The following is a 12,269-nucleotide window of genomic DNA, read 5'->3' as shown; positions in this document are numbered from 1 at the left end:
CACAGATGTTTTATTTATTTATTTCTACATTTGTGTAGACCTTATATGCCTTATGCTTCGGACTCTGGGTCCGGATGAATTAGCTCAAATGATCCATAGGGAATTTTAATAACTAATCATGAATATGATTAATATTTTAAATATTACAGTTACATTAAATTGTCGAAAGTGAAAGGGGATTATATGAATATATGAATAATCAATCACAACGAATTATAATTCCTCATTCATATATCAATAATCTTACTTAACTTCGATTATGAGATAATCATTAAGGGAAATTAATGTAATTATCAAATCGTTGTTCGTCCAGCGACCAACCATCAGATTAAGTGATTAATTTCTCAATAAAGCTATTCTTTCTTATAAACTCCAAGAAATATTAACCTTCTGGCCTTGAACATTAATTTCCTTGTGTTTATAAAATTAACGCTACTTAATGTAGTCAATATTGAGCGCGGTAGCTCGGATCGTGAACCTCATTGACTCGTTTTTACAAGCACTTTCCAGAAACAGTTGAATATATTGTTTTAATAAATGCACAACTACAGAATATATGGACTATTACACAAGATACACGTTATATATATATCTATGTACATTTACTTACATGTGGACAAACAAGACGAATAACAGATGAGAGAATGGGGGGGGCGCGCGCGCCGAAGCACGCGAGGAGGTTGTAGAGAGAGAGAGAGAGAATGGTCACGAGGGCCGGAGCGCGCTCGATTTGAATGCGGAACAGGGAGAGAGGGAGAGAGGGAGAGAGTGCTCTGGGGCACGCGCTCGATTTGATTGCGGGACAGAGAGAGAGAGATAAAGAGAGGATGAGAGAGAGAGAGAAAATGGTCACGTGTGACCATAGAACAGCAAACATCACAGACCTTTGAGAGAGCCATCAATCGAAACAAACCTTAAAACATTAACACTCGTGAGAGTTTGATACTTGCAAAAAGGTTCGTTTGTGTGTGATGAGCTGTGTCCAGCCTGCGCGTGTTCTCGGAGCAGAGTGCGCGCGCTCGTGCTGAGGCGCGCGTGCTTGTTGCCAGAGCAAGCTGTTCGCGGGAGTTTTGAAGGTCTCTTTGGAAGGGTAGTTGCTGAAGGAATTCAGGCTTCGTTCGTTTGACTCGTAGGTGGAAAGAACAAAGTGGAATTTGAAAATTAAACAAAAGACTGAGATAAAGCAAATAAAAGGAGGGAACTCCTGAAGGAGTTCAGGTCCGAAGATTTCACATGATGAGCAGACGAAGGCAGGACGCGAGAGAGAGAGGAAGAGCTTTGTCTCTCTTTTTAAAGGAATGTAAGGATAACGCCTTCTCATGGCGGATCATCCAATCACCTTCAGTGATCGGGGAGCAGGAGAATCCCTTTTGTCCTGTCAAAGACCCCAGTCTGTGTAGTTTATGACAGAGCTTTGGCTTAATCATTTCTATGACTGGAAAGGATTCACATAGTAATAATCATATCATTGCAGTCTATTATCGAGATTCAACTCCGCTAGGTTTAGAGATTTAAAATGATATGAAACACATTCCGGTTACGTTTAGGAATAACAAAGTTACATAAAATATACAGATTAGAAGCATTTAGATTTTGATTAGTACATTTTAAAACAAACATTAAATCCCAAAACCTGTTATGACATATAAATGGCAACACAGAATGCATTTGGTAATGTTTTAAATATGATTTGTTTGAAGAAAAGTCTCTTGTGTGTGTGGTGATAGAAGAAACTCTGTTTCTCTGTTTTATGGTATGTGAGTGTCCTGGCGTGAGGAATGTTGGGGTGTCACGTTACGAGTCTCTTTGTATGTGTTGTACTGGAGAAAGAGACAAAGACCACGATTATGAATCACGATTCATTAATTTGAATAAGCAACTGTCATTGTCAATGTTGCTACATTTGCAACTGCCATAGTATTGTCGATGGGTTCAATAACACATCATGCGAAAGGGGGGCCTTGGCCAGAACCTAGTGGTATTTGGGGGGCCTTGTCATGGAAAAGTTTGGGAACCCCTGGATTAGTGTACACTATTTTATAATAATAATTAGTTCTATTTAGTGTCTATTTCATTAATTTAACATATTTAATATTTGGGGTATCCAAGCTATATATATATATATATATATATATATATATATATATATATATATATATATATATATATATATATATATATATATATATATATTAAAAGTAATGCAATGGTTACTTTCCCTGGTAATCAGTTACTTTTGTAATGATATAACTCAGTTACTAACTCAGTTCCCTTTCGTTGTCACTTCGAGTTACGTCGAATGACGACGAAATGGGGTTCGCTTAGAAGCCTATCCTCTTCGAACAGTAATAAAACGAGCCAATGGCAAGCAAATGCCATGGGTCTGCTGAATTTGCATAGCGTAACTCCGCCCCACCTTGTGGGTATAAAGGAAGTGAGCCGGCAACATGCAGATACGTTTTTGCTTTCGGAGCCAAGTTAATTCTTCACTCCACAAGCCATCCTGAGTTTCATCTCTAAATTCCTCTTCGAGACGAGCTTCCCTCCAGGTGTTGGTGTGACGGCGAGTTCCAGCGAGTGCACATTCCCTGCGATCTGAGCAGTGATCTGCCAGTGTGTGTGTGTTCTCTCCCTGGTCGCTTCAGCATCTGCAGGGATTTTTCCTTCTCTCTATAAGAGCAGCGCGTGGCACGTCTTTAGATGCATCGCCCGTGCCCTTCTGGTTGCGGTCGATTGTTGTCTGACTTAGATGGGCACAAACGCTGCTTTGCGTGTTTGGGCTTAGAGGACGCTAAAGCAGCACTTGTGGATGACTCGTGTTTCCATTGCGGAAACATGGCCATCGTGACGCTACGGTCGAGATTCCATGATCTCGAAAGAGTGAGAGTCCCCTCATCCACACCCCGATCTACCCACCCTAGAGATAGAGGTGGTACTTCGGCTGGTGGCCAGGGTGACCTGAGGGTAACGGTGTGGCACCAACAGCCGATGATTCTTCCTCGGGCCACACCCCCTCTCAAGCGTTACAACCCGAGAGTCGACCGGATGATGCACCTGAGCGGTCCCGGCCACCGGTCGCGGATCGTCCTCGTGTGTCATTCGGCGCTCCTGAGGATGACTCCATGTCGATCGCTGCATCACAAGGTGGGCAAGAGTCATCGGGAGATGAAGACTCGGCTGTGCTGCCGCCTCCGGCCACGAGCATCGGGCTAGAGTGGAACCCTCCGCCCTGTCCCGAGCGCTCGCGGCTGGACGATTGGTTTTTGGGTGCGGCCGCGGATACACGTTCGCGTCCAACCCCAGTGCCTTTTTTCCCGGACGTGCATGATGAGGAGGTCACGAGGTCCTGGAAGGCACCCTTGTCTTCCCGCGATCGCTCGGCGACCTCCTCCGCCTTGCCTCCTCTCGATCAGGCGGCTGTCCACGGGTACACTGGGGTACCTATGGTGGAACGCTCTGTTGCGATGCAGCTGTGTCAGCAGAGTGCTTCCTCCCGTGGTGACCCTAAGCATCCCTCCAAGTCCTGTAGGTTTTTGTCTACTCTGGTAGACCTATAGAGCTGCGGGGCAGGCAGCCGCCTCTTTCCATGCCATGGCCACTCTGCAGGTCTACCAGGCCCAGATGCTCAGGGACATGTACGAGGGGAGGACTGACCCAGGGCTCTTTGATGAGCTGCGTGCCGCCACTGACGTCGCTCTCCGGGCGACAAAAGTGACCACACGCTCCCTGGGTCAGGTGATGTCCACTAACGTGGTCCAGGAGCGACATCTGTTGCTCAACCTGGCTGATATGAGAGACGCCGAGCGAACTCGTTTGCTCGACGCCCCCATATCCCAGGCTGGGCTCTTCGGCGAAGCGGATGAGGACTTTGCCCAACAGTTCTCAACCGCCCAGAAGCAGACTGAGGCGATTAAACATATTCTGCCCCGACGGCTCGCTGCTGCCTCCACCCAGCCGTCGGCTCAGATGCCTCAACCTGCTCGCCGCCGAGGGCGCCCTCCCGCGGCTCCTGCCCCTCCCGCACGCCCCCAGCAGCAGCCTTCACCCGGGCCACGTCGTGGAGGACGCCGCAGGCAGGCGACTCAGCCCTCTCCAGCCCCGCTAAACGCCAGGACAAGCGGCGCTCCTGAGACGGGCTGCTCAGAGATGGTGACCAGTTCTTTCCAGGAGATGGTAGCAGGGGGAGAATCCTTTGTTCTCCACTCCCCGCTGCTCACCCACTGTAGACAGCGGTGGTAGGGCACTGTTTCCCTCTCCTGAGGCGCAGGAAGGTTTGCCAGAATCTCTTCGAGGCCAGCCGATAGTCCTATTCCATGACCTCACCGAACTCCTCCCAGGCCTGAGTTTTTGCCTCCACAACCACCCGGGCTGCAGTTCGCTTGACCTGTCGGTACCCGTCAACATATTGTCTTTTATAGGCTAATATATATTAGGGCATAAATGTTAATTTGAAGTTTAATATGTTGCTTATACAAAGACATTTTATTTCAACGTATTCAGTCGATTTTTACTCATCTCAGTAGGCAATATAGATAGTTTCATTCACACACAGACACGCGCGAGCTGTAGTAGCTAAACAACAACATGTCTGTGCCGTTCATTCATCAAACACAGAAACGCGATTCAAATTTAAACAGTCTTTTGCGGTTTACAGACACCATTTCATATCGCGATTAGGGGGTGGTCCTTACCATACACTGTAAAAAAAATAGGTCCTTACATGCGCTTCGTGAGGCACACACGCACACTAGCACACACACGCAAGGTCTTTCGCTCCCTTTCTCTGCTGTGCGCGCGCTACACATGCGCGCTCTTGCTTGCTCAATCTAGATTCCGCGAGATTTTTTAACTAATTTGCGGGCAATACTGAAATTATCGTACATTATGGGATTTTTTTCATTATTGATCGTACATCGTACAGAGGTCAAAATTATCGTACAAATACGATAATTATCGTACGTCTGGCAACACTGGATCTGCGTCTGAATAGCAGCGCGCTCTTGATGGGCGTGTCACATTAGCAGAGTAATGAGATGCCAGAACGATAATGAGAACGGCGGATCTCTTGCTCTTTATGTCACGGTTCATAGATCCAATGTCTCTCTCTAGTCTCGTGCTTTGTTGTTTACATGTGTATGAGTGTGTGAGTGGGTGTGTCCGGATCATTACAGTTGATCAGTTCCAGCTGCAATCACTCACCATTACCAGCTGCCACTCATCTCATCTCCTATAAAGGCTCACCACTTTCTCATTCCCTTTGTCAGATCGTTGCATGAAGTCACTGTGTTGTCTGTTCCTGTTCCCGTGCTTCGTGTCCCGTCTCGAGTTCCTGTGTTCCGGTTTCACGCCTTGTTGGACTTCGTTTCTTGTCTGGATCACGTCATCACTCATCAGAACACGCTGCACTTCATCCATCACTCTGTGTCTGACCGTCTGACCAAGTCCCTGCGCCACCGTCTGCATCACCCGGATTATTCATCATCATCATCATCATCATCATCATTATTGACTATAATTAAAAGAGCTGTTTTACTTGCATATTGTGTCCTCGTTTCTGACGTAACAGAACGATCTGACCCAGAATGGATACAGCAAGTACATCAGCGCCGACCATGGAGGACTGTTTGAGCAACAGTATGGCTCGTCTGGACATTCAAGAAAGGAATTTAAACGAGACTGGTCGCGCTGTTCAGGCGTTAGTGGCGCAGGTGTCCGAGCTCACCCGGCAGATCCAACAGCTACGAGTTCCCACTGCGCCACCCACACCGGCCGCTCCCCCCACACCATCAGAGAGCCCATCCCAGTCGGAGACACCTACCAGCCCCAGAGCCCTATTCAGGTGATCCTAAATTTTGCAGAGTTTTTTTAACCCGGTGTTCCATGCATTTTTCTCTCCAACCCAAGACTTTCCAGACTGAGCGATCCAAGGTCGCCTTCGCACTCACCCTCCTGACTGGGAAAGCGGCGTAATGGGGAACGGCGGTGTGGGAGAATGAAGATCCGTGCTGTGCCTCGTTCCAGGAGCTCTCCGCTGAGATGAAAAGAGTTTTCGACCGGGCGGTCGGCGGAAGAGAAGCTGCAAGAATGCTGGCTGATTTACGTCAAGGAGAGAGATCAGTGTCAGACTTTTCGATCGAGTTCCGGACCCTAGCAGCGGAGAGCAAATGGAACGAGGAGGCGCAGTGGGACATATTCCTGCATGGGCTGGCTGACCGCGTCCAGAGAGAAATCTATGCTTTGGACCTGCCCCAGTCTCTTAATGAACTCATTGCTTTAGCCCTCAGAGTTGATGCCTGACTATCTCGAGTAGGAGGTCATGCCACGAGTAGACGTCCTCTGGCAGGAGCCGAGGGTCCACGATCTGGAGGCAGGGTCGCGGTCAGCCCCGTCGACGATCACAAGCCCATGCAGGTGGGTCGAGCTCGGCTTTCCCGGGAGCAGAGGGAAAGGCGGAGGTCCCAGGGCCTTTGCCTATACTGTGGAGGAGCCGGACACTATGCTTACAACTGTCCGGTAAAAGGGCCAAGCCCGATAGGAAGTATGAGGCTACTATCGGGTGGGATCTCCGCCGAGAAGACCTCATCAACATCTACCCTCCTTCCGGTAAGACTGAGATGGTCAACACTCACTCACGACTGTCAAGCACTCTTGGACTCCGGGGCAGAGGGTAATTTCATGGATCACTCATTTGCAAGTCAATTCAAGATTCCCCTCAAACCCCTCACACATCAGATTCCTGTACACGCACTTAATGGACAAGAACTTCCCACCATCACTTTCGCCACAGAAGACATCACCCTCATCACATCAGGCAACCACACCGAGATCATCTCTTTCTATGTCCTGGACACTCCCCTTGCACCCATTGTCCTTGGTCACCCTTGGCTCACCCAGCACAACCCTAAAGTGCGCCACCGTCTGCATCACCCGGATTATTCATCATCATCATCATCATCATCATCATTATTGACTATAATTAAAAGAGCTGTTTTACTTGCATATTGTGTCCTCGTTTCTGACGTAACACTTTATATATAGATGACATAAACAGAGAATATTTGTTTTAGTTTTGAATTAGATAATTTAAAACTACACACTTAAATGATTATAGAGATATATAGCTCATGTCTGAGTGAATAGTATTCGCTGAGTTTTGTTTGAGTTTAGAGACGTGCTTCAGAAAAAAAGTTCACGGAGACGGAGAGGCAGAAAGCACTCCCTGTTTACTTTCTTTATTTTACAAAAGCACAATGTTTTATTTCGATTGTAAGTGGACACATACAAAAGTAGACATTTAACAGCTTATTTTTTCATATTTCTTAAGGCTGTATGACCAAAACTGACGGAGTATTTTAGGTCTATTTTGCTGCTATGTAAAAAAAAACGAGCAAAACGCGCCCGCGCATTTGCTGACCTCAGAGGGTTAAGCGTGCAGGGCAGCCACCCAGTAGAGCATTACAATAATCAAGCCTTGAGGTCATGAACGCATGAACTAATTGTTCCACATTTGTCAATGAGAGCATATGGCTAGTTTAGATATATTTTTAAGATGGAAAAATGCAGTTTTACAGATACTAGACACGTGACTTTCATTTACATTTACATTTATGCATTTGGCAGACGCTTTTATCCAAAGCGACTTACATTGCATTATCCTATACATTTATACATAGGTATGTGCAATCCCCTGGGATCGAACCCACAACCTTGCGTTGTTAACGCAATGCTCTTACCACTGAGCTACAGGAAAACTTTCAAATTAAAGATTGGTATCAAAGAGCACACCCAGGTTCTTAACCGACGACAAAGACTTAACAGAGCAGCCATCAAGTGTTGGACAGTATTCTAGGTTATTACTAGGGGTGGCTGGATACCACTTTTTCATTACCGATACCGATACCACACACTTGAGTATCTGTCGATACCGATCGATACCGATACAATACCATATATTCCAGTGTTGTCACGGTACCAAAATTTCAGTATTCGGTACCGATACCTGTGAAAATGCACAGTTCTCGGTACCAATTCCGGTACCAAAGTACCAAAGATAAAATGACCAAACAATAGTTAAATTGCAATTATTCTCCTTGGGGTAGGCTAATTTAAAAATGTAGCCTACTAATAAATTTTTAAAATCAAAAGTTGTATCTGTTCATGAACAATCAAGTGTTTGTATTAAATAACATTCACAAACATACATTATTGTTGTAAAAATATATTGTTCACTCAATGTGTTGATGTTAGATAAGGCATTAAGTAATGTTAATGAATGGTATCTTATTGCAGTGTTACCAACTAAACAGGAGATAAAACGTGTTTTGTTTGACTTGACTGTCCTTTTATTTAATCCAAAACTGCGTTCATATTTAAAAGGCCTTTTAAACTAGATACAGCCGCACACGATACCACTTAGGGGACGTTCACATATCGCGTATTATGCGCGTGCAAATTCGTTATTTCATGTAGGCGCGCGGCTTATAATAGAAGCATCTCAACAGGTCATGTGACAAAAACCAGCGGCCTTTCTGTAACAACATAGAAAGCTAGGCCGAACAGCTGATCATAGCTGTACAGGGCGGCTTTTTATTTCTCATCTCAATTAATATATCTAGTAGTAAAGCTAATGCAAGGGCTAGAAATCAATTAATTATTTGATGATACTTCCTCGTCATCATGGAGAGCGCAGTTTGCAACGCTTTCTCCTTTCCACAAGCGCGTGCTTTCCCGTTGCGTCTGCCGTTGCTATGCAACCATGAACAGCGCGCCTGGAAAACTAATTTACACGCGCAAAAAACGTGCTATGTGAACGATTCATTCCTCCTTGTCAACAAGTGGATTCAGAGCCACCGCCGGTCGCCATGTGTTTATGAAGAGGACGCAACTGTGCACCTTTCGGACAGTGCATCAAGAACCGGATTAATCCAATACTTTGGTACCACCGGTGCGGTACTTAAGAAAAGCTGGTACCGTAACCATGTAATTTTTTTAGTACCGAAATCGTACCGAAGTACCGGGTCTTTTGACAACACTATATCCACATAGCTGACATGATAACTTAATTGCTGAGAGGGCTCGCTTACCTCACTCACCTCTAGCTACCGTTCACGTGATGCCAGTGTTGCCAAGTCCGCGGTCTCTCCCACCCCGAAACGCGATTAGCTATTTTAAAGAAGCAATTGGGCGGGATTTGTATGTGAAAATCTGGCAACCCTGCGTGACGCATGTTGCTCATCTCTCTTTACGGCATGTCTCTCAGGTGTTGTTAAGCATTTGTATGACAATTTAGGACTAAGGGACGTGATCGTATCGGATCGGGTTATACTCCCGTGATTCATGCAATATCCGATCCAGTGATTTTGGCCAGTATCGGACTAATACCGATACCGAATATCGGATCGGCGCACCCCTAGTTATTACGTGTGGAAGTTTTTTGTCCAATAATTAGAATCTCTGTTTTTTCAGAATTTAGTAGTAAGAAATTACTCCAATTTTTTATATCAGCTATGCATTCCGTTAATTTTGTGAATTGGTAGGTTTCGTTTGAAGAAATATACATTTGAGTATCGTCGGCATAACAGTGAAAGCTAATTCCATGTTTCCTAATGATATCTCCTAATGGTAGCATGTACAGAGTGAACAGCAGCGGTCCTAGTACTGAGCCTTGTGGTATGCCATACTGAACTTGTGATTGATAAGACATCTCTTAATTTACTGCTACAAACTGATAACGGTCAGATAAGTATGATTTAAACCATGCTAGTGCAATTCCACTAATGCCAATATAATGTTCGAGTCTATTTAAAAGGATGTTGTGGGTCAATGGTGTCAAATGCAGCACTAAGATCAAGTAACACTAATAAAGAGATACAACCACGATCGGATGATAAGAGCAAATCATTTGTGACTCTAACGAGAGCTGTCTCGGTACTATGGTATAGTACCGCTGATAACCTTTTTGAACAGCCTTTGGAAACATAGAAGAGAATTTCACTATGTCTCACTATGTTTGTGGTGCAATTACATTGAAACATCACTTTGCACAATCTGCATTGACTTTTTTTTTTTTTTTTTTTATGTTTAAAAGTTTTTTTTAATAGTATGGATACTGACCTCCATTGGTGCCATGTGCGAGGTGGGGTGGCACAGTGATCTCTCTCCTCTCTAACACGCACATGCCCTGCAAACCTTCATCCAGACCAGAGATCAACTTCCCTTGACCTAACGTGACACGCAGGGGTTCTGGGTAGTCATCTCTGCAGACAATACATTAATAATGCTAACAACATTCCTAAAATAATAAATAAATAATAATAACTGTACACAACAATAGCAACAACACAGTAAAACTCAAAAAACAGGTAACACATTCAACTTGCATTATAAACAGACTTTCACTAATCCACAGAAAATGCTTTGCAGTTTTCCCAAGATTTAGTTATATAAATATGAATTATCTGGTTGATCATACAGCCTTGGCCAAACGTATTGGTAGTGACATACATTCTAGGTAATTGTGCAGATCAGATGCATTTTAAATAATTACAAAAAGTTTAATTGTCCAACAGTAAAAAAGATGGGGGGAAAAACAAGATTACAAAGAATACAAACAAACATGCCAAAAAAAAAAAAAGTTTTTAGTATAGATTAGAAGCAGAATGGTCTCAATTATATTTCATGCAAATTTAAACATCCATGAAACCTAATTTATGTGCACAAAAAAACAATTCACATGCATGAAAAAAAACTGTTGTTTTCACTTGTGAATTTCTGAATATATTGCAGTTTCTTAACTTATTTATAAGAGAGACCAGAATAAAGTGCATTGCAATAATCAAGCCTAGACGTAATAAAGGCGCGAGCAAGCCTTTCTGCAAATATAGTCTGGAAATATTTCTAAAGTTGGAAAAAAAATGTAGTTCCCTATCTGTCAGTCACTTTGACGTGGTGTTGATGTGATGATATTAGGGGTCACACTTGAAAGCCCCAAACATCTCTAATACTTCAGAAAAGGCCAATGAAAATTGGTGAGTGGAATTTGCATGCACCACTCTCCGAGACATACTGGTAAAAGGGAGGCAGTGTGTCCAGTGTGTCTACTTAAAAGCTCATTCCATTCATCTTTGTTTGCTGGGAATTCTATGGCGCATAGATAAGTTTACTGAGAGCTTCCCCTGAGTGCTTCTGTCAGGGTTCTGTCACTTCTGTCTAGTCTATTCAGATCGAGGCTTCGTGAAACAATGAAACAGTTGAAGCAAATGTGCCATATTGTGTCGAGGCTTCGAAACATTTCGAAACACCTCTCAACGGTGACACATAGGGGTCACTTACAGGTGTTGATCTGAAACAACCTTGACAACGAGCCATTCAATTATTTTTGTTTTTTTATTATTGTATTTTTCTAATATGTGAAGCTTGTAACCTGTAGGCTCCTCACTGTGCATAATGTTATTTTGGTCATGAAAAATTTATATTAATAAAATAAATCAAGCCACAATGTCTCACTTTTTTATAGATTTTTTTTTTTATATTAATTTTCTGTAAACTCTGCTGTGAAAGGACTTAGCCTACTTCTTTTTTTACAGATCATTTCTCCAGCCTTTGAAAAAATCCTCTCACAAAACCCCACGAGGTCAAGATGCGTTGACTTCACTTTTATACAGATGTGCGATTGTGTGGTCTGTTCCCGACCCTGTCAATCAAACGCTGATTTGGCAGACCATGCCACCTGTCAAAATACTTGTGAAACAATCCGAAGCTTCATTTAGCCGTAGTCATGTGACATGGGTGTTTTGAATCATGCTTCGGATCATTGTTTCGAAACATCGGCGCTTCGGGATCTCGAAAAGTTTCGGAACGTCAGTTTCGCGTGAGCCATCCCTACCTAAACCCTGACAGCTTCAGTAAAAGAGAGGTCTATCATCTAAAAGAGCAAAATGCTGACAGAGAGCCTGGTTCTAGATTGGTTCGCGGCAATAGACCTGAAGGATATACTTCCATGTGTAACCCCTCCACCCGGGTCCTTCTCACCCCGCTCCGTGCGGGTCTCGAACCCGGGTCTCCGGCATGAGAGTCAGGCGTTCTAACAAGGAGGCTAAAGATTGCAGCCTCTAGCATCTGTCGCTAGAGCGCCTATTGAGATCAGAGGAGTGAGGTTTACTAGCACAGCGACTACTAGCTGGCCTCCGTTACACTCACCCCCCTAAACCTCACTCCCATCCGGGTCACGGCACCAATGTAACCCCTCCACCCGGGTCCTTCTCACCCCG

The 12,269-nt window shown here is 44.4% G+C and overlaps 1 protein-coding gene across 4 annotated transcripts in view; it reads right to left on the bottom strand.

Moving 5' to 3' along the window:
• Window positions 1–12,269, bottom strand: part of fkbp10a (FKBP prolyl isomerase 10a) — a 150,438-nt gene that overhangs the window by 70,254 nt on the left and 67,915 nt on the right. For all 4 annotated transcript variants that reach the window (XR_013794997.1, XM_079590006.1, XM_079590008.1 and 1 more), the window contains exon 8: window positions 10,114–10,256. Coding sequence is in view for 3 of the 4 variants with exons in the window: in XM_079590006.1 (XP_079446132.1) it covers window positions 10,114–10,256 (143 nt within the window). In the remaining variant the exon portion in view is untranslated. The remainder of the gene's footprint in view (window positions 1–10,113; window positions 10,257–12,269) is intronic.

This window comes from Phoxinus phoxinus, assembly GCF_949152265.1.
Source record: "Phoxinus phoxinus genome assembly, chromosome: 19".
Taxonomy (NCBI): Eukaryota; Metazoa; Chordata; class Actinopteri; order Cypriniformes; family Leuciscidae; genus Phoxinus; species Phoxinus phoxinus.
Note: the sequence above shows the minus strand (reverse complement) of the source record. Positions and strands in the feature narration are given on the sequence as shown.